The sequence below is a fragment of the Triticum urartu genome, chromosome 2, assembly GCF_003073215.2.
Source record: "Triticum urartu cultivar G1812 chromosome 2, Tu2.1, whole genome shotgun sequence".
Lineage (NCBI taxonomy): Eukaryota > Viridiplantae > Streptophyta > Magnoliopsida > Poales > Poaceae > Triticum > Triticum urartu.
In genome coordinates, this window is record NC_053023.1 from 86,844,106 (window position 1) to 86,867,362 (window position 23,257).

At 47.2% G+C, this 23,257-nt stretch overlaps 2 protein-coding genes across 2 annotated transcripts; one reads left to right on the forward strand and one right to left on the reverse strand.

Annotated features, from left to right (window-relative positions):
* The first annotated feature begins 3,455 nt into the window (after positions 1–3,455).
* LOC125536027 lies at positions 3,456–7,918 on the forward strand. Its single transcript, XM_048699103.1, has 6 exons — positions 3,456–3,688; positions 4,716–4,769; positions 4,844–4,877; positions 7,026–7,066; positions 7,505–7,564; positions 7,658–7,918. The coding sequence occupies exons 1-6, from the start codon at positions 3,623–3,625 to the stop codon at positions 7,715–7,717; spliced, it is 315 nt and encodes a 104-aa protein (XP_048555060.1). The 5' UTR covers positions 3,456–3,622; the 3' UTR covers positions 7,718–7,918.
* A 1,358-nt stretch (positions 7,919–9,276) lies between these two features.
* On the reverse strand, positions 9,277–11,347 carry LOC125536026 (4-coumarate--CoA ligase 5). The gene is made up of 3 exons (XM_048699102.1): positions 10,230–11,347; positions 9,716–10,128; positions 9,277–9,604 (listed from the first exon to the last, which is right to left on the reverse strand). The coding sequence occupies exons 1-3, from the start codon at positions 11,220–11,222 to the stop codon at positions 9,382–9,384; spliced, it is 1,629 nt and encodes a 542-aa protein (XP_048555059.1). The 5' UTR covers positions 11,223–11,347; the 3' UTR covers positions 9,277–9,381.
* Positions 11,348–23,257: the final 11,910 nt, after the last annotated feature.

Sequence of the window (23,257 nt, forward strand, 5' to 3'; positions counted from 1 at the left end):
CATATCCAACTTCACCGCGCACCACCCTTGCTTAGTTCTCTTCCTCTTCATTGCATGGATGCATTCAAAAGCTGTGATGGTGTTGTCCGTAATCAACCGCCCTGGAACAAAGGCGCTTTGCTCCTCCGCGATGATCTCATCTAGGATCTCCCTCAACCTGTTAGCCAGCACCTTGGAACAGATTTTGTAAATGACATTACAGAGGGAGATTGGTCTATACTGTGTAATATTCCTTGGGTTCTTGACCTTTGGTATAAGCACTATTACAGTTTTATTAATAGCTTCCGGCATGTGCCTGCCGTTTAAAAAATTTAAAACTGAGCGGGTTACATCCTCCTTTATAAGTGACCAGTGATGCTGATAGAAACCCGCATGAAATCCATCCGCTCCCGGCGCCTTCGCCGGTGCCATTGCGAATAGTGCTTTCTCTACTTCATCGGCACAAAAGGGTCTATCCAGCCGGCCATTCATCTCATCCGTCACCATACATGGTACATGGTGCAACACTTCGTCCATGACCACCTCATCTTGAGTTGTGTATAGCTGTGTATAAAAACTTTGTACCTCAGCTCTCACCTCATCCCTACTATCCACAATCGTTCCATCTTGTTTCTTGAGCACCAGGATTTTATTTTGATGCTTCCTCCTTGATGCTTGAGCATGGAAAAATCCAGTATTCCGGTCGCCGGCCTTAAGCCAGTCAGCTCTCGACCGTGCTCTCGCCATAATTTCCTCCTTTAACAAAAGACCATTCAGTTGCCTTGCTAACTCCTTCTCCCTTCTGGACGAACCGCGGTATAGCGAGTTCGCCTTCTCCCTCTCAAACTCCTTTCTCACTTTCTTCAGTTTTCGTTTTATGTCCCCAAACTTCTTTTGTTTCCAATCGGTGAGTTGGCCCTGCATGTTATTTAAAGAGGAGTTGAGGTCCTCAAGTGTAAGAGCTCCCTTCTCCCATGCAGCCACCACCGTGGGCTCATATGACTCCTCCCGTCTCCATGCTTCCTCGTAAACAAAACGGCGAGGTCCGATGTCCTCCCACTCCACCAGCTTCTTGATTTTAATGACTAGCATGCAATGATCCGACTGTGGGGATGGAACGTGCCTCACTCCCGTGTCTCCATGCATCTGGATGAAGCCCGGGTCGGCTAGGTATCTGTCCAAGCGCACCTTTACATTCGCCACGCCTTCTTGACGGTTATCCCACGTGTACGGGATTCCGTTAAACCCCATGTCCTGAAACTTGCATTCATCAATGGTCTCCCGAAAACCTTGCATTTGCCATTCCGCTCTTTCATTGGCCCCGAAATATTCCATGTTGTCTGTGATCTCATTAAAGTCCCCGCCACACAACCAAGGGACGTCACTTTGACACCGTAACCACTTTAAAAGTGTCCAGCTCTCACTTCTTTCACTCCTCTTTGCTTTGGCATAAAAGCCTGTAAAACGCCACTCCTTCTGGTTGCTGCCCACATTTCTTACCATAGCATCTATATGCTGGTTTGACAAATTGTTGAGCTTAACATCCACCTCTCTAGACCAAAAAAGGGCAAGTCCTCCGCTCAGCCCGTTACTGATGACAGTGATACATCCTTTGAAACCAAGTCTTGCTTTCATATCTGCTACCTTATTTCCCTCAATCTTCGTCTCCGATAAGAAGACTAAGGTGGGCGCTTCAACCCTCACCAAATGGTGAAGTTCACGAACTGTCTCCGGGTTCCCAAGCCCGCGACAGTTCCACGTTATGCAATTCATTTCTCCAGGCGGGGTTGTGCATCAGCCACCGCCTGCTCGCTAGTAGTTCCTCCTTCGACGGGCTTTTTCTTTTTTGAATCCCTGCTATCTTCCTTGGATGTACCCGGCTCATCGCCTTCCATGGCTCTCTTCTTATTCCAAGTGTCCTGATCCAGGATCATAAGCTGGTTTGATGTGTTGGTGCGGCCTTCAGGCCCCATATCCACTCGACGGTACACTCTCTCACGGCCTCTACCTCTACCTCTGTCATAGCCTCTTCCAGGCCCAGTGCGGCCACCCTCGCCGCCCCGGGCATTAAACTGATACACTGCGTTCCTGACCATTCCTTGCTTGTTTTTCAGTGGTGAAGTAACCTCCTCTCCCTTCTCTACTTCCTCTTCTTCAGCATCCCACTCCTCTTCTCTCCTGGCGCCCTGCCTTCCCCCGTTGCTGCTCATTGGGGGTGCATTCGCCTAGTTCTTGCGAGGTCCAGCCCACCTAAGTTTCTCCCCGTATGGTAGGCACCCCTCCTCATACCTTTCCCCTGGATCCGGGCAAAAAGCGTCAGCGTGTCCAAGCCGGCCACACGAGAAGCAGAAATACGTCAGTCCCTCATACTGAATATCATACAGTACAGATTCTTTTGTCCTAGCCGATTCTAGCTGCACCCACCTCATAAGGGGTTCCTGTACCCTTATCCATATTCGTGCTCTAAGGCACTCACCAAAGGCAAAACCCTTTGAGTCCACATCCAACTTGATTACTTCTTCCAACATCCCTGCTATGCGCTTAGGCCATGGCGGGTATCGGAGATTAAAGGGCAGATTGATTACCCTCGCCCAAATCTGCAGCTTCTCAAACTTCCAATCAGATGGACTTCCAATCAGATGGCCGGGCCCTAAAATCAAATAGTTCCAAGATTACTGCGTGTTTCCCCACCATCCACGGCCCGCCTCCATAGATGCGATCTCGATCCCGTTGATTCTCCAGGTTTGCAACAAAGGTGTTCTCCCCTACCGGGTTAAAGCTCAATCCCCTCGGGTTACCCCAGGCCGGTCGGAGGGCATATGCGATAGAGTTTACATGGATGAACTTACGGTGCAGTACCCGGCCCACCAGCGCCACTGGAGGTGCCTCTCCTTCCACCTCTTGATCATCTACGACCAACTTCTTGTTTTCCTTGTCTGTCAGCTTCATCTTCTCCATCATATGCTCCACCTTCTCCCTCGACTTCCTCGATTCCTCTGACGCCATGTCGCCGCCCCATAAAACCCTAGATGCCACCTCTCCCTTCGTGTTCCAAAGGTGGGTAGGGGTACCAGGACCCCCCCCCCCCTTGATCACCCCGAGAGCAGCCGTAGGGGAAGCGCCGATCAGGGCTTGGGTATAGCGTGGAGATCGTCCAGGATGGGTGCGCGCGCGTGGGAGATCGCGATCGCCGCCGCCGTCGCCTGTCCTGCCACTAAACCCTAGAAAACGGTTCGGGCTTTAGTATGGTGTGAGAAGTCCGAACTTAGGTCTGGAGGTTCGAGCACCAGGATTGAACCCTGATGGGCTGGGGATATCACAGTCTCTCTAACCATACAACCACAGGTTGGTTCGCATGTTAAAAGAAAAGTTGTCATTTCTCTTGTACGCTGTCACGCAATATTTTTTCTGTTATTTGCTTTGGGCCGAGAGAGGCCCTAATCTGCACAAACCCTGCATGCGGCTCAAAAAAAAGGCCGAAACTGTCTTGGGCCCTTGATTAAGAGCACAAGCGCGGCGCAGTCGTCTCGGGTGGACTCGTCGTCTCCTCTGAGCTCGAGACCGACCGAAACGCACCGGCGTCGGAGCGGCTAGGCGAAGGCGGGGCCCAACGCCGGCGAGCGGCGGCAGCGTGCTCGCCGCCATGGACGAGCAGGAGTTCCGGCGCATGCTCGACCTCTTCCCCGTCGTCCGATCCCGCGACTACTGCGTAATCCATCTCATCCCCGCTCCTCTAATTCTCTCCTGTTTCCTGAGCATGGGGAATTTTTCGTGTGTTTGCGGCGCGGTAGTGGTGGCCCTCGCCCTTGCGGGTCTTGAATCGGAGGCTAGAGAAACCGCGATTTTGCCGGGGTAGGGGATTTTGGTGCGGGTGGCTGTTGATTGGACTTATCCTAGGTTTGTGCGCTTGGAATATGGCTCTGGATTTGGGTAACCTTAGGGTTGGTTCTGGCGACCCGTTAGATCACGCGAAGCCTATGGTATCACTACGCTGATCTTGGAAGTGTTGGTCTTGTAGCAACCCATGGAGTTCACGAGATGTAAATCTTCCATCGACAAGGCGAACATCAGATCCACAAGTAATTATCAGATCGATATTTCTGTAGTAATAAAGCAAATAAAAGAAGGAAAAATCCCGTTAAAAGTCTTCAATTGAAATAAGAATATAAAGGCCTTGTTAACAATGAGAGCGTTTGTGAGCGCGATAAAAGTGTGTATGTATTTGTGTCCTAGCAAGACATAAATGGCAACTCTTTGTCTGGTCTATTGTCTGTATTTCTGAATTTCCCAGATTCCATCAGTTACTCCTACTTCTAGCCCCTCAAAGCATGTGATCCATGTGATTATGTCTCCTCTCCTGTGTCATTTAAGTAAACATGCTAATATTAGCATCTGGCTAATATTAGTTAAGAATGTTAGTACAGCATCGTCAAGGTGCCGCGTCTCTTTCAAATAGTGTGTTTGCCATGGATATTTGATGTTAGTCGAGTTATAGCCCTGTGGTTAAGAGACGGTTAAATGCGCTCACGTATATAAATAGAAAGTGTATATAAATAGAGACGTGGGTCGAACGGTAACAAGGATTGCAGTAGTAAGTAACTTGACATGTAATCCTAAACATTCATGGTCAATGCTTCATTGCAGAAGTAACCGAAGGAAACATGGTAAGTGCTTGTTATGTTGTTACAAGACCTTGTGGTTATGAACTGATGCCAACTTTTCTTGCCAAAATGTAGAAGGATGAAGTGGAATCATCAAGCGAAGGCACCACACAGCAAACACGAGCTCAGGTATGGTTGATGTGATCAGCTGTGTGCTGCCTGATTATACTTGAAAATAATTCCGACGGGGCTATTTCTTGCAGGAGATAAAAGGAACCAAAAAGAATGCTGCAGAAGGTATATGGATCAGCATTTTTATGTTTCTCTGATAAATTTTTACCAGAGTTACATCTCATAACTATTCCGGAACCACATCATCTGCCATTATCATTGTAGCGGCCTTTCACTTTGTTCATGTGAATCACATGGACAGTTATTCATTACCCCACACCCCTATCCCTAATTAGCCTTAGATCTATAACATGCATCCCCGAACCCTTGGGAATTTGTTCGTGACCACACATCCCTAATCTCTAATTGGTCCTAGGTCTTAAGCCTGTGCCCTGTTGCTGTTGGCTTTCGTCTTTAGTCTCAATTCTTCCTCTCACTAGTCTACGTCATGGAATTTTGTTCCTTCTTAGGGTTAATAACTCTTAATCTTATATCAATTTCTTATTTTCTTCTATCTTTAAATCTTTTAGAACAAGACTTCTCACATAGGGCTGTTTGCACTTTTGACCACATTTTCGCCCCATATGGCACATGTGGGATTCAAAGCTGGGTGGGCTGACTGCTGCCTGCAGAAACCAGCTAACTGAGGAACATCTCGGTCCTATCAACTTCTACACTTAATAGTGAACTCATCTGATTTGTTATGAATTGTGTTCTCGAGCAACATAATGTTCATTAAGGCTTTCAAACATTAAGAACTAGAACACCCCGCACGTTGCTGCGGGATTTTCTGATAAATTTTATAAAAATTTGGCTGATACATAAAGCAAAGTGAAACGGTGCACTCCAAGGCATGGCAACGGTGTATTCAACCATGAGAAATCCTGAATGTATGAGATAAATTGCAAACTATTTAAAGAATTTTATAAACAGTTCTGAGGTGTAAAGCTAAGCTATATTGTGCATCATTCCTGAAAATAAATATTGCAAATGTCTCACAACATGGATCAAGATTTTGTGTCAGAAAACAGAATGAACTCTGATGTTAAACCTAGATTCAGAAATTGGAAGGTATAAACAAATTGCCTGTGTAAGCATGGCAGACCACCTTAGGTAAATTAGTGCGCGCGCACACACATGCAAAAACGATAGTAAATGTGTAGTTCATTGTGTTTCGCTGCATGCATCCCTCTCAGTTGTCTTCACAGGCTGCACTTGAGATGAAACTTCGTTGGCAATGCAGAATCTGTTAATCAACACTGACATAAGATTTCCATAAAACACTAAGCAAAAGGAAAGAACACCCGCCAAAATAAAATTAATAATAACAAATTTTGCAAACGAAAACTGTACAGAGTTTCTGACTTCATGAGACGAGCATAACCGGATTAGAGAGAAAGATGAGCTATGCTCCGATGCCTACCTGGTCGCATGCTTCTGTTGTAAACATCAGATTGAATCCCAAAAGTTAATAGGAGAAGAGGATGGGAGTTCTGCACCTAGAAGATGGGGATGTCGTTTGTGATCCTGTGTGGAGCTGGAGCCACGAGGACATAATGCCGATTGGTTACTAATTGCCACAGACTAAAAAGGAAACCGAAGAGGCAGAAGGGGGAACAAACTAATTAGAATCGAGCAACTGTCTTAGGAATTGGACGCGGGGATTTGATTGATAATACAATCAAACGGCTCAGTTTTAACAGGTGACGTGGAGGTCTGTGTACAAAATGCATGTATACACGACGAGAATTGCTGACGTGGCTAGATAATGATGTGGAGGGGCTGCATGTTGAGAAAATTGGTTGTAGTGGGGATCAACTTCTTAAGAATGTAAGATTCAATTTCATTTCCGATAAAATCAAAACTAAGTTTATTTACTTCTAGAAAAACTATGTTTAATTAAGGTTGCATGCACAAACCTGTATTTTCCTAAACTGCCAGCCAAACTATGTTACGAATACGCAGTCCTTTATACCATATCAAATTAGTTGGTTTTTCCCTAGTTTTCAAGCTTATGCACACTTCGACACGTGGTCATAGAGGTTAACCGAGATTTAGGGAAGCCAGGGCAAGGAATAGCAGAGAGTGTGCTTGACCAAAATTTTGGCTTGCCAAATGTTTGGTGGGGCAACCCTGGGCTCAAACCAAACAAGGAATAACAGAGGGTGTGCTTCTCAACCAACAAGAAATAGCCGAAAATAGACTCAGTTATCTCTGCTAACATGCCATAACACACCAGTATATTAATGATGAATTCTGTGGCATGTTCGACAGCTCTATTCCTGCGGAAATTGAAGATGGCTGCTGAGAAAAAGGTAACCTTTCTTTTGCTTTTATATCAGGAAGCTAGCAACTCAGCAGAAAGTTGAAATATTTTAAAAGCATTACGTGGCATTTTGTGTCATTTATATTTATTAACAGATTGTTCGTATACATGAAGTATATACTTACGGATGCAAACAAAGATATCATAAACATGTCACTCTCTGGCTGGGATGGTAGATGATAATCTGGCAAAATGCTTGTGAGCTTGGTTAGCATGCTTGGCCTTTGTTGGATATATTTTAGTTTACCTTTTCAATTGAGTAATAGCCCTACAGCAGCTATCTAGAATATATAAAATACAGTTACCGTTTTCCCGCAGATCTGGATGGAATAAATATTCGGACAAGGGGGTGTAATTGGCTGATTCGGTTACTCTAGTGCTTACTTTCTGATTGGTTACTAAATAATGTTATTATTCGCTGTCTCAGGTTGGAGCAACAAAGGCAGAACTATTCTGCAAGACATTCGAAGAAGCTCACGAGAAACTTGTATTGACTTCTCTTTTCCCGGAACCTACTTCGTGATAACGTCTCTACCATCTTTCTTCCTGGCGGTCTTATGGGATTGTTCTGTTTGGCCAGGTTTACAAAGAACTGGATCTGGATGCTGCTCAAAGGTTCCTGAATGCCTACAAGAGCTGATGATGAGCTGTTGCTAGATGCCTAGAAGATTTGGTTTTCATTCATCAGAAACTGCTGAAGATGTGATGATGTTAAGATTTCTGATATTTCCTTTGTGGTTCCCATCTTCTGCAAAACCATGTAGACAGCCCTGGTCAACCAGCTACATTATTCAGATGTACTGTGTTATCCTTAACATAGACCACATGTATTTTTCTTCCAGCTGCGATCTGTTCGCCCTGTTCTTCAGAGATAGAACTAGCATGTTTCTTCTGTTTCCAATGACAAAAAGTCTGAATCGGCAAAAAAAAGAAAATACCGCAGATGGTACAATTTTAACTAGGGATTTTTTTGGCGGGAAACTAGGGATTTTTTCAAATTGCCGCAACGTTGAACCCGATGCCACCATATACGGATGAACAACATCTTGGAACAAAATATCCCTGTTCAAGAATTCATCCGATGATTAACCCGTTAACTTGCCGATTCATCCCTACTTGTAGGGTTACCGAGTAGCAGATAAACTTTATCGTCCAATTAATTGATTAAATTGCTGATTAATTTGCCGATTAGCCTATTAATCCCCTATTCGCCAGCCAACCGAGCAGCTACCAGTTAACGATTTCTTCAACAATGCAAAATATTTTTACCAAACTTGCCACGACGCTGCAATGGTACTTCCAAAAAAAAAATTATACTGTTTCTTCCAGTTCATTGATATTTTTCACAAAAGTGCGAATACATTATCTGGAGTATATCCAGAACCCCAGAAACACAGTATGCCATGCACATTGGCGACTGATCGATCCTTGCTCACACTCTCTTCGTGGTATTTTAAATTAGGGATAAGTATATTTTTTGTCCCTCAATTTTTTCGAAAGTATAGAAATGATCCCTCAACTCCAAAACCAGCAAACTGTAGTCCCTCAATTTTTAAAACCGGATAAGTTTAGTCCCTCATACCACTTTGGTTGATTTTTTGCTGACGTGGACTGGTTGTTGTTTGGAACTGTGGGACCAGCTTGTTAGTGGTCGAAATTTGAACAGTATGTGGTGTAAAAAAATAAAAGACACGCAGAAAATATAGCTACTTCATTGTGCACATGAGTACAGAAAAAAAACATATGTGCAGAGGATTGAAACTGAAAAAAATAATTCACTTTTAAATGAGTTAATATCATTGTACAGCGAACATGCTTAATATATGCAAAACTACAAAAGATTTTATACTTGTCTGTGTAATACTACATAGTATCCGTGGTATGGTGGTTACCTACTGATCTGGCCTACTTCCGGTATTAAGTTCGAAACATGTGGCATACATTTTATTTTAAGCTATTATTCTTTCTTCCTGGGGCTGACATGTGGGACCCTGCACATTTGTACACGCTGATGTCACGGCCCAGCCTATAGGATGTATCTAGTTTTAGTCAAAACCACTCCACGTCAGAAAAAAAACAGTCAAAGCGGTATGAGGGACTAAACTTATCCGGTTTGAATAGTTAAGGGACCAAATTTTGCTGGTTTTTTAGTTGAGGGACCATTTCTATACTTTTGAAAAAGTTAAGAGACGAAAAATATACTTCTCCCTTTAAATTAGCATGATTTCATTAAAAAAATAGCATGATGACGAGAACAAAAACCGAACCGATTATATATTTCGTGTACAAATATATCAAGCATCATCAGCACGATCCGACGGCCAGCTTTGCTCGGAGGTCCTTCCTCAGAATCTTGCCCGACGGCGCCTTGGGGATGGTGCTCACGAAGAAGACCTTCTGCAGCCTCTTGTAGAACACCACCTGCTTCGCCACGTACTGCTTGATCTCGTCCTCGGTCATGTCGGCGCCGTCCGACGACGGCACCACGAACGCCACAGGGACCTCGCCGCTGGCGTCATCCTTCATCCTGATCAAGGTAGCCGGCCGTTGTTAAGAATCCATAACTCTTACAGCTCAATGAGGACCCATGCATTAATATGAATTCAAGTTCGTGCCGGAGTAAGAAGTTGGTGCTTACGGGACGACGGCGGCGTCGGCGATGCCGGGGTGGGCGATGAGCATGGCCTCGAGCTCCGCGGGCGCCACCTGGAACCCCTTGTACTTGATGAGCTCCTTGAGCCGGTCCACGATGAAGATCTCGTCGTCGGCGTCCACGAACCCGACGTCGCCGGTGTGCAGCCACCCTTCCTTGTCCACGGTCTCCGCCGTCGCCTCCGGGTTATCGAGGTACCCTTTCATGATCTGCCTCCCCCTGATGCAGATCTCCCCGGGCTGGTTGCGCCCGAGGCACACCCCGGTCTCCGGGTCGACGATCTTGAGCTCCGCGTTCCTCACCACCGTGCCGCAGGCGCCGGACTTCACCGGCGACGGCTCCTTGGCGAACGCCATGCACATCGACAGCACCGGACCTGCCTCCGTCATCCCATAGCCCTGCTCAAACGAAATGACAAACAGATAAGTTTAACTGGCATGGTCGTCGTCTAGACTAGTCATGGTCAAAGCACGAGGAAGGAAAGGTTAGGTATGTGTACCTGTCCGAGCACGGCATTGGGGAGCTTGGCGTGGATGATGTCCTGCAGCTCCTTGCCCATGGGCGCGGCACCGGAGATGACCATGCGCACGGAGGAGAGGTCGTGGCGGTCCATGGCGTCGCCCTTGGCCATCTCGACGACGATGGGCGGCACGAGCGGCGCGATGGTGATGCCGTGGCGCTCCACCAGCTGCATCATCTTGACCGTGTCGAAGCGCTTCATGACGACGAGGGCGGCGCCGGCGCGCAGCCCGCAGAGCAGGATGGAGTGCAGCGAGTAGACGTGGAACATGGGGAGCACGCAGAGCACCACGTCGTCCTCCCGGAGGTGGAGGTTGGGGTTGTCGCCGTCGACGAGCTGCGCCACGCTGGTGACCAGCCCGCGGTGCGACAGCATGACGCCCTTGGGGAGCCCCGTGGTGCCCGACGAGTAGGGCAGCGCCACCACGTCGCTGGCCACGTCGATGGGCGCCTCGTGCAGAGCCGAGTCGTCGGCGGCCGCGAGATCGGAGAACGAGGCGCAGCCCTCGGCGCCGTCGCCCGTGGCGACGATGACCACTCCCGCGAGGCCCCGCACCTTGGCGACGAACGCCGGCTCGGTGACCACGAGGGTGGCGCGCGACGCCGCGGCCTGCTTGGCGATCTCGGGCGGGGTGTGGAGCGGGTTCGCCGTGGTGGTGGCGGCGCCGAGGCGGGACGCGGCGAGGAAGGCCAGCGCGAACTCGACGCAGTTGGGGAGGAGCAGCATCACGGTGCTGCCATGGCGGACGCCGAGGGAATACAGCCCCGCCGCCACGCGCCGGGAGAGGCGGTGCACGTCGCCGACCGTGAGCGTCTCGCCCGTGGCGCCGTCGATGAGGCACGCGCGGTCGCGGCGCTCCGCCAGGCGCTCGAAGACGTAGTCGTGGAGCGGGAGGTGGTCCGGGATGACGATGTCCGGCAGCGTCGACCGGAAGACGACCTGCTGCTGCTGCTGCTCCGGCAACGAGCCCATTTCTCGCCGCGTCTGTCTGTACTGGATCGTTTACGGCTGGATTGGTTGGTGGAGCTGTGGGATCAGTGGAACAGTGGGGGCACTGGTTGCGAGATCGACCGAGTTGTCCTGAGGAGTGGAAGGAGCTCGCGGGGTGGTACTTATAGATAGCGGAGGGAGGCAGTGGCGTTTGGTGGGGAGCTCGCCGGAGCGGTTGTTGTCCGGGAGAGGATGACTGGACCTGGTCCAGCTTCGTGGAAGAAAGCTCGGTGCGAATTTCTAAACTCTAGCCGAGCAGCATAGGACATGCATTTCACACGTGCGAAGGAACCACACCTCCGACGTCGGCACATGAATAAACTTGATAAATATAAAATGTTTTTCTCCTTGGGTGGGATGTATATAAGGTATTCCCTTCATTTTTATTTACTGCGCGGACTAGCTTTGTCTAGAGTCAAACTTTGTACATTTTAATCAAGTTTGTAGAAAAATTAGTTGCAACAAAAAGTTTGTAGAAGAAAACATTTTTTTACAAGTTTGTTATTGTAAATGTTTGTACTATATTGTTTATAAACTTAGTTGAATTTTATAAAGTTTGACTTCAGTAGAATCTAATATGTCGACTAAATAAAAGCGGAGTGAGTACTACTCCTCCGTAAAAAAAGGTAAGAGCGTTTAGATCACTAGTAATGATTTAAATGTTCTTATATTTTTTTACGATGAAAGTAATAATATAAGATATAAATAAAAACTTGATTAATGTCACACATCTAGCTTTATCCCTATTTTCCGGGCATGTGCAGAGAAAGAGTAAGGTATTAGTTCTTAAATTCTACGACGACATTTAGAGTCAATGCATGTACCATACATTGTCTCTTAAGTCGTTTTGCTTTGGAAAAATTACAGCTACAAAAACATCATCAGACGAACTCACTAAAGGCTGGAGCTTCGAGTCTTAGAGCATCTCTAGCCGTTCAGCCTCCCAAGGTGCCAAAAAAGAGCGGTCTGGGGGCGAATCAACGCTAGATTGGCTCTTGGGGGCGATCTAGCTCCCAGCCACGCTCCGAGACGCCGCCCCCAGCCGCGGTAAATTCAAACATAGTCTCATTCCCGCTCACAAAATAGACGCCACAAATCCGGCGATCAAGCGGCCATAAGTTCGACGTACAAAAAGCAGAAAGGACACACGTCCGCATCAGACGGCGAGGTCGGCCTCTGGCGTCGGCGGAGTCGGCGTGCGCGGGCTTGGCAGGGTCTCTGCGCTGGGCGGCGTCGGCATGGCTTCTGTGCTGCGGGTAGTCTCGGCGGCATCATTAGTCGGGCTTGGCGGCGGCGGCGACGTGGGTGTCGGCGTGGGCGTCGTCGTCAATGGAAGCTGGTTCAGGATGATGCGACACTCCGCCAAGTACCACGCCTTGACCGCCTCGTCGTTACTCTGGAGCATGTCCGCCCTGAAGGAAATATGCCCTAGAGACAATAATAAAGTTATTATTTATTTCCTTATATCATGATAAATGTTTATTATTCATGCTAGAATTGTATTAACCGAAAACATAATACATGTGTGAATACATAGACAAACAGAGTGTCACTAGTATGCCTCTACTTGACTAGCTCGTTGATCAAAGATGGTTGTGTTTCCTAACCATAGACATGAGTTGTCATTTGATTAACGGGATCACATCATTAGGAGAATGATGTGATTGACTTGACCCATTTCGTTAGCATAGCACTTGATCGTTTAGTTTGTTGCTATTGCTTTCTTCATGACTTATACATGTTCCTATGACTATGAGATTATGCAACTCCCGTTTACCGGAGGAACACTTTATGTGCTACCAAACGTCACAACGTAACTGGATGATTATAAAGGTGCTCTACAGGTGTCCTCGAAGGTACTTGTTGGGTTGGCGTATTTTGAGATTAGGATTTGTCACTCCGATTGTCGGAGAGGTATCTCTGGCCCTCTCGGTAATGCACATCACTTAAGCCTTGCAAGCATTGCAACTAATGAGTTAGTTGCGGGATGATGTATTACGGAACGAGTAAAGAGACTTGCCGGTAACGAGATTGAACTAGGTATTGAGATACCGATGATCGAATCTCGGGCAAGTAACATACCGATGACAAAGGGAACAACGTATGTTGTTATGCGGTCTGACCGATAAAGATCTTCGTAGAATATGTGGGAGCCAATATGAGCATCCAGGTTCCGCTATTGGTTATTGACCGGAGACGTGTCTCGGTCATGTATACATTGTTCTCGAACCCATAGGGTCCGCACGCTCAAGGTTTCGATGACAGTTATATTATGAGTTTATGAGTTTTGATGTACCGAAGGAGTTCGGAGTCCCGGATGAGATCGGGGACATGACAAGGAGTCTCGAAATGGTCGAGACGTAAAGATCGATATATTGGACGACTATATTCGGACATCGGAAAGGTTCCAAGTGATTCGGGTATTTTTCAGAGTACCGGAGAGTTACGGGAATTCGACAGGGAGTATATGGGCCTTATTGGGCCATACGGGAATAGAGGAGAGAGGCCAAAAGGAAGGAGGCGTGCGCCCCCCTCTGGTCCGAATTGGACAAGGGGTGCAGCCCACTTTTCCTTGTTCCTCTCCCCCTCTTTCCTTCTCTCCTACTCCAACAAGGGAAGGAAGAGTCCTACTCCCGGTGGGAGTAGGACTCCCCCCTTGGCGCGCCCTCCTCCTAGGCCGGCCACCTCCCCCCCTTGCTCCTTTATATACGGGGGCAGGGGGGCACCCCATAGACACAATAATTGATCATTGATCTCTTAGCCGTGTGCGGTGCCCCCCTCCACCATAATCCCCGATAATATTGTAGTAGTGCTTAGGCGAAGCCCTGCGACGGTAGAACATCAAGATCGTCACCACGCCGTCGTGCTGACGGAACTCTTCCCCGACATTCTGCTGGATCGGAGTCTGGGGATCATCATCGAGCTGAACGTGTGCTAGAACTCGGAGGTGCCGTAGTTTCGGTGCTTGATCGGTTGGGCCATGAAGACGTACGACTACATAAACCGTGTTGTCATAACGCTTCCGCTTTCGGTCTATGAGGGTACATGGACAACACTCTCCCCTCTCGTTGCTATGCATCACCATGATCTTGCGTGTGCGTAGGAAATTTTTGAAATTACTACGTTCCCCAACACGCCTCGCCCAGCAGGAAAGCCAGGTCGGTGTTTCTCTTCTTCGCGACAACGTTGGTCCGGAGTAGGTCGAGCTTGACGGCGCTGCTCGACATCAACGCCGACCACCGCGCCTCGGTCTTCTCTTCACGAAGGGCGGCCCGGGCCTGTGCGTCGGCGATGCAGTGCTCGATGGACTCCTGCACTCGAGCGGTGGCCGCGTCGGCGTGTTTCCCCTTCTTGGCAGATTTGTTGCCGTCCGGCCGCTCTTCTGACGCGCCTGGAGTCGGCGCGTCCGGCTTGTAGGTCTCCTTGGCCTTGTCGAGGGTGCGCCGGACTTCCGCCCACTTATCGCATTTGTCAATGCGCTTGTAAACGTGGAGGTACTTGAATTCGGCGTCGTTGTTGCCCTGCCGATACATGGTGAACATGCGCAACAACTTCGTGGAGGAACAAACAGTTGGTGGGCGCACACGACGAAGAGAGGCGGGAGACCGGCGTGCCATACCTGATCCTCAATGCTGGCGCCGCTCTCTGGGCGAGCCGCGACCTCCCCGACGATCCCATGCCATTTGTTGCACGCCCCCTAGATACTCCCCCAATGGTTCGGCATCACCTTCGCCCCGCGCTGCATGTAGACGCCTTTAAAGTAGGGGTTGACGAGTTTCCGCTCGTCGAACTCGGCCTTGATCCGCTCCCAGTACGTCTCGATGCTCTGGTTCGTGCTGGTGGTCGGGTCGAGGCAGACGACTTTTCATGCTTCGGCGAGGCATTCCTCCTCCTTGGACGCCCACTTGATGCGCGGTTCGCCGGACCTGGCCGCCCGCTTCTTCTTCTTGCTCCTCCTCGCCGGAACAGTCGCCGGCTCCTCCTCCTCCTCCTCCTGCTCCTCCTCGCCGTAGACGTAGCCGAGCTTGCCGTCCATGCCGCCGCTCAGATCCACCGTGTCGTTTGGGGTGACGAACCCGGGAGACGCGGCGGCCGCGGCCGAGCCTGTCGCGATGATGTCGTCCATGTCGGTCTCGGTCTCGTCGGTGTCGCTGAGGTGCGAGAAGGGCAGCGCGCCATGGCGGAGAGGGGGCGTCGGGGAGGACGCGTAGGCGGGCAGCGAGTAGTTGTATGGAGGGTACTGCACGCCGGTGAAGGCGGGCGAGGGCGTCCGCTGGGCCGGGTGTCCATGGGGGAGGTGACGTTGGGGTTGAACCCACCGTGCGCGTCCCCGTCGGCGTAGCCCGGTGAAGGCGTGCATCCCCATGGCTGCGGTGACGGAGAACCGACGCCTTGCTGGCCCAGGGCGCGTACTGGGCGTGGCTGCCGGGTGGATTCATCATCCCCGCGCGAGTCGCCTCGGCCTCGGCTTGGTCCGCCGAAGCCGCAGCCGCACGCGCCGTGTTGTCACGGGCCTTCTTGGCGATCGCCCTGTTTCGCCGGTCGGCGGTGACAGCCTCCCGTCGCTGAACTTCCGCCCTCCACTCGGCGTTTGTCATGCCCGGTGGCTTGGACGGCGGCGCCCTCGGCTTCCTCTGCTTCGGCTGGGCGACAGAGGCGGTCGCAGTTGCCGCGGCGCGGGGGGCGACGTACTTCTTCGGTGGCATGGCGGCGGAGGCGAGCGGGAGATTGGCGGGAGGAATGGAGAGAATGGGAGGGAAGTGGGGGGAAAGCGGGATGAAACGGCGGGAAGAGGCGCTCGACTCGCCGACAGGGCGGACCCACGCGCCCTTTTCGCTTGTGTCGGCGCCCCTAGACGCCCCGTAGGGCGCCGGGTTCGGTCTGGATCCGCCGGCACCAGTTTCGGCCCGAGCCGGCGAAAAACGGGCTTCTGGGGGCGCGACTGAGCCATTTTTTCGGTGTCAGCGAGGCAAAAACGCATAGAAAGGGCCTGTTGGGGGCGCGGCTGGAGATGCTCTTACTGTCGATGTAAGAGCCACTTCCCTTCTCTTCTTTCTAGTCAATTGACATCATTATAGCTTTGTGCCCCCTCGATACAATAGCTTCGCCCAAACAAACTAGATACATTCGTTTGAGCGCCATTTAATACGAGATGGGGGAACTACATTTGTAGTAAGTGCTAGGAGAATACTTTGATGTTAAGATAGGAAAGATTATCTTTCTTTTTGCGGGTAGGAAAGATTATCTAGCATCGAAGCTAAGATATGTAAGTATATTATAGATGCCAGGGTTAAAAATGATTACAATAGCGCTAAGCAATCACCTAAAGTCATGGTAATTTAAGCAACCCTTTGTTGTTCCTTGTTGCCCGTTTCTGAATTTTGCTGTGCACCTGCTGTGCCACTGCCTTGTGGGCCTAACACGCAACGGAGCCGTCCTATTGGAGATGGTTGGTGGCAGTCTTCTTTGGGTAGATGGTTGTTGTGAGTTTGACTGGAGCAGCAGGACCAAACATTTGGTCAGCCAAGTCAGTGCTCACCAACCGTGCGTGCGTTGAGAGGTGGTGGAACCGGCGTGCCGCAACGGATCACTCCAGTGACGTCAACGCTAGGACTTGGTTACATGGTAGCTCCTCCGTTTGGGGCGATGGTAGCTGTCGGATTACAAACATCGCCAATCCTGTCCGTAGAAAACAGACATGTTGCTTTCTGTCTCTTTTTTAGAAAGGTGCTTTCCGATCCAAATTAATCGGTACACACTTGTACAACTTTGTACTAAGGGCATCTCCATCGCAAGGCGCCTAATCAGGCGCTTGACTAGGAGTAAAAAAGGATTTTTCTCCTAGCGCCTCGGCTTGGAGTCCAGGCATGCAACGCTCAGAGCTAGTATACGGGCGCTACGCGCAAAATTTTGAATGGGCAGCTCGTTTAGCGCTGGTGACTCTTATGGCATCGACGCTAACCAAATTTCGGAATTTGGACGGGATTAGGAGGAAACGGCCAGGATCCTGACCCTAGCGCCTGGCTTTAGCGTCTGTATTGTACATGCCCTAAGGTTGTAGTAATTATACGTCAATTAATATGAATGGGGGGGGGTACTGGTATGAATCGTGGTGCGATTCTCTCTCCTTCAACAACGTGAAGGTTGTGCTCCTCCCCACCTTCCTCGCCACGGTTTTGTTGCACATGCACTCCGACGAGATTTTTCTTTGTCTTCTCATTCTCTTCTTATTCCATTCATCCCCATCACAGGTGATGCCTTTACAAGGCTGCCCGTTTTGCCGGGTAAAATGACATGTGCGTGTGTGGAAACACATCTGCTAGCTACTGTCGCTGATTCCAACGAATCTGTGCGCCACGGACTATGCCATCATACCACCAAGAGAACGAAAGAGGAGAAGGACACGTTCAGGTGAATAAGTGTACACACAGTGGCCTGAGAAGAAGGAATTTCACTGACTTTCTCAATTCCATCATCAAAGTGCCCAAACTGTGGCCCGGGAAGTACAAATTTCACTGACTATTTTGATGAATCTATGAGTAGTATCGGAGGGTATGAACCATATATAAGTTGGAATACAGTAGATATTACATCAATATGAATTTAGAATGAGTTCACAACAGTATCTAAGTGGTGATTTATTTTCTTATACTAACGGAGCTTACGAGTTTCTGTTAAGTTTTGTGTTGTGAAGTTTTCAAGTTTTGGGTAAAGATTCGATGGACTACGGAATAAGGAGTGGCAAGAGTCTAAGCTTGGGGATGCCCAAGGCACCCCAAGGTAATATTCAAGGAAAACCAAGAGCCTAAGCTTAGGGATGCCCCGGATGGCATCCCTTTTTCGTCTTCATTCATCGGTAACTTTACTTGGAGCTACATTTTTATTCACCACATGATATGTGTTTTGTTTGATGTGTCATTTTATTTTATTTTGCTTTGCTTGCTGTTTGGATAAAACACCAAGATCTGAAATTCTTAAATGTTAGAGAGTCTTCACATAGTTACATAATTATTCAACTACTCATTGTGCTTCACTTATATCTTTCGAAGTAGTTTGTCATTTGCTCTAGTGCTTCACTTTTATCCTTTTAGAGCACGGAGGTGGTTTTATTTTGAAGAAATAGATGAACTCTTGTGCTTTACTTATATTATTTTGAGAGTCTTTAGAACATCATGGTAGTTTGCTTTGGTTATGAAATTAGTCCTACTATGATGGGCATTCAAGATGGGTATAATAAAAACTTACATACATAGTGCGTTGAATACTATGAGAAGTTTGATACTTGATGATTGTTTTGAGATATGAAGATGGTGATATTAGAGTCATGATAGTTGAATAGTTGTGAATTTGAGAGATACTTGTGTTAACGTTTGTGATTCTCATAGTATGCACGTATGGTGAACTGTTATGTGATGAAGTCGGAGCATGATTTATTTATTGATTGTCTAAGTGGCGGTCGGGGACGAACGATGGTCTTTTCCTACCAATATATCCCTCTAGGAGCATGCACGTCGTACTTCTTTTCGATGACTAATAGATTTTTTGCAATAAGTATATGAGTTCTTTATGACTAATGTTGAGTCCATGGATTATACGCACTCTCATCCTTCCACCATTGCTAGCCTCTCTAGTGCCGCGCAATTTTCGCCGGTACCATAAACCCACCATTTACCTTCCTCAAAACAGTCACCATACCTACCTATTATGGCATTTCCATAGCCATTCCAAGATATATTGTCATGCAACTTTCCACCATTCTGTTTATTATGACACGCTCCATCATTATCATATTGCTATGCATGATCATGTAGTTGACATCGTATTTGTGGCAAAGCCACCGTTCATAATTATTTCATACATGTCACGCATGAGTCATTGCACATCTCGGTACACCGCCAGAGGCATTCATATAGAGTCATATTTTGTTCTAAGACTTGTAATTCTTGAGTTGTAAGAAAATAAAAGTGTGATGGTCATCATTATTAGAGCATTGTTCCATGTGAGGAAAGGATGATGGAGACTATGATTCCCCCCAAAAGTCGGGATGAGACTCCGAACGAAAAAAAGAAGAGAAAAAGAGGCCATAAAAAGAGAAGGCCCCAAAAAACAAAAAATGAGAGAAAAAGAGAGAAGGGGCAATGCTACTATCCTTTTACCACACTTGTGCTTCAAAGTAGCACCATGATCTTCATGATAGAGAGTCGCCTATGTTGTCACTTTCATATACTAGTGAGAATCTTTTATTATAGAACTTGGCTTGTATATTCCAATGATGGGCTTCCTCAAAATGCCCTAGGTCTTTGTGAGCAAGCGAGTTGGATGCACACCCACTTAGTTTATTTTTGAGCTTTCATACACTTATAGCTCTAGTGCATCCGTTGCATGGCAATCCCTACTCACTCACATTGATATCTATTGATGGGCATCTCCATAGCCCGTTGATACGCCTAGTTGATGTGAGACTATCTTCTCCTTTTTGTCTTCTCCACAACCACCATTCTATTCCACTTATAGTGCTATGTCCATGGATTCACGCTCATGTATTGCGTGAAGATTGAAAAGGTTTGAGAACATAAAAAGTATGAAACAATTGTTTGGCTTGTCATCGGGGTTGTGCATGATTTAAATATTTTGTGTGATGAAGATAGATCATAGGCAGACTATATGATTTTGTAGGGATAGCTTTCTTTGGCCATGTTATTTTGAGAAGACATGATTACTTTGTTAGTATGCTTGAAATATTATTATTTTTATGTGAATATTAAACTTTTGTCTTGAATCTTATGGATCTAAATATTCATGCCACAGTAAAGAAGATTACATTGATAAATATGTTAGGTAGCATTCCACATCAAAAATTCTGTTTTTATCATTTACCTACTCGAGGACGAGTAGGAATTAAGCTTTGGGATGCTTGATACGTCTCCAACGTATCTATAATTTTTGATTGTTCCATGATATTATATTATCAACCTTGGATGTTTTATATGCATTTATATGCTATTTTATATGATTTTTGGGACTAACCTATTAACCTAGAGCCCAGTGCCAATTTTTGTTTTTCCCTTGTTTTTGAGTATCGCAGAAAAGGAAAATCAAACGGAGTCCAATTGACCTGAAATTTCACGGAGATCATTTTTGGACCAGAAGAAGCCCACGGGGTACACGAGATGGGCCAGAAGAGTCCCGAGGCCACCACGAGGGTGGGGGCGCGCCCTACCTCCCTGGGCGCGCCCCCTGCCTCGTGGCCGCCTCGGAGACCCTCCTGACTTGTCCCCGACGCCAACACCTCTTATATATACAGAAACCTTCAGAAAATAACCTAGATCGGGAGTTCCGCCCCCGCAATCCTCTGTAGCCACCGAAAACCATTCTAGACCCGTTCGGGCACCCTGTCGGAGGGAGGAATCCCTCTCCGGTGGCCATCTTCATCATCCTGGTGCTCTCCATGATGAGGAGGGAGTAGTTCACCCTTGGGGCTGAGCGTATGTACCAGTAGCTATGTGTTTGATCTCTCTCTCTCTCTCGTGTTCTTGATTTGGCACGATCTTGATGTATCGTGAGCTTTGCTATTATAGTTGGATCTTACGATGTTTCTCCCCCTCTACTCTCTTGTAATGGATTGAGCTTTCCCTTTGAAGTTATCTTATCGGATTGAGTCTTTAAGGATTTGAGAACACTTGATATATGTCTTGCATGTGCTTATCTGCGGTGACAATGGGATATCACGTGATCCACTTGATGCATGTTTTGGTGATCAACTTGCGAGTTTCGTGACCTCGTGAACTTATGCATAGGGGTTGGCACACATTTTCGTCTTGACTCTCGGGTAGAAACTTTGGGGAACTCTTTGAAGTTCTTTGTGTTGGTTGAATAGACGAATCTGAGATTGTGTGATGCATATCATATAATCATACCCGCGGATACTTGAGGTGACATTGGAGTATCTAGGTGACATTAGGGTTTTGGTTGATTTGTGTCTTAAGGTGTTATTCTAGTACAAACTCTAGGATAGATTGAACCGAAAGAATAGCTTCATGTTATTTTACTACGGACTCTTGAATAGATCGATAAGAAAGGATAACTTTGAGGTGGTTTCATACCCTACAATAATCTCTTCGTTTGTTCTCCGCCATTAGTGACTTTGGAGTGACTCTTTGTTGCATGTTGAGGGACAGTTATATGATCCAATTATGTTATTATTGTTGAGAGAACTTGCACTAGTGAAAGTATGAACCCCAGGCCTTGTTTCAACACATTGCAATACCGTTTGTTCTCACTTTTATCATTAGTTACCTTGCTGTTTTTATATTTTAGATTACAAAAACCTATATCTACCATCCATATTCCACTTGTATCACCATCTATTCGCCAAACTAGTGCACCTATACAATTTACCATTGTATTGGGTGTGTTGGGGACACAAGAGACTCTTTGTTATTTGGTTGCAGGGTTGCTTGAGAGAGACCATCTTCATCCTACGCCTCCCACGGATTGATAAACCTTAGGTCATCCACTTGAGGGAAATTTGCTACTGTCCTACAAACCTATGCACTTGGAGGCCCAACAACGTCTACAAGAAGAAGGTTGTGTAGTAGACATCACTGCACTGATCACGACAAGCTCACACTTCATGCCGCCGGTCTTCCTAACCCCCTGTGCGTAGCTGTCACGCGTAGGGATGCAAGCTGATGGCGTCTGCATGTCCGCGACCATTCGTAGGCATGCGCCTAATGCAACTCTGATGCGGCCACTGCAGCAGTACACACCTCCACGCCAGCCCCACGCAACTCGCCCAGCATCCCAACCGTCGTCTCACCGGGGAAGGAGCTAGCTGCAGCAGCACCAAACGACCACCTGTAGCCACACTCACATCCACCTGATGTGCAAGGGAAGGAATCCATGTTGCCGCCGGCCCCCTGCATGCTTTGCCTGGCAGCGCCCAAGGGCGGCGGCGAGGGGAGGATGAAGAAGGTGGGGCGGAGTGTCGTTGTATTTGGGGGCGCCCCCGAGTCGCTCGGGAGCAACACGCGAATGATGGGATACGACAAGACTCATATCTATTATAGGTTTCACACGCGAGTCACATAATTGAGAGGCATAACCGCATAATATAGCAACATCTAAAAATAGAATTGCTACTGATTTGAACTTTGAAAGACGACAAACATTGTCCAGAAAGCCTAACATAGTATGAAATAAGAACCTTAGTCCTAGAATTTTCCAAAATGCTATATCGGGCACCAACAGAATATGATGTAAAATATGAACTAGAGTAAATTGTGCAAAATATCATTACATAACCCAAAAAAAGACCATCCATGTAACATCCCAAAATTCTAAATTTTGGAATGTTATATTAAATAAATAATTGTGTTTGTTTGTTTGATTGTGTGTGTGATTGATTGTGTGAAATTGAATGGAAATTGAAACTTCTTGAAAGTTGAATGAGAGGGAATAAAAGGACTTTCCCAAAACTTTCATCTTGCATTTTTTTTATCTCCATGGATTCAAATTCATTTCATCACAAAACCCTAGAGTGAAGATGATATGACTTCTTCCATTTAAAGAAATGAAAAGGGGTTTGAAAATGATTTGAATTCCATTTTGAAATATTTCAAACTTAGAAACTTTAAGCAACTCAATGAGTTCACGAGGGAAGATAAAATGACTTCTTCAAAATTGAAGAAAGAGAGTTGGGAGTTTCAAATAAATAATTTGGAAGTCACTTTGAAGTTATTTGGAACTCATTTTCCAATTGAAGTTGTTTCAAATTCCAAATTCAAATCCAATTGGGAGTTATTTGAGTTTCTATTCAAAATATTTTTCTCCTAAAAATAAATAAATGGAAATAAGGGTAAAATGATTCCCTTCAATGGAAAATTGGGAGAAAATAAATTTGATATCATTTTGCTATTTTTAAAAATGATTTTATTGATTTCAAATGCAACAGTAGCACTGTTTGACTTTTATGAATTTTTATGGAATTTAGTTGAACTTGAAAAATAGTCCATCTT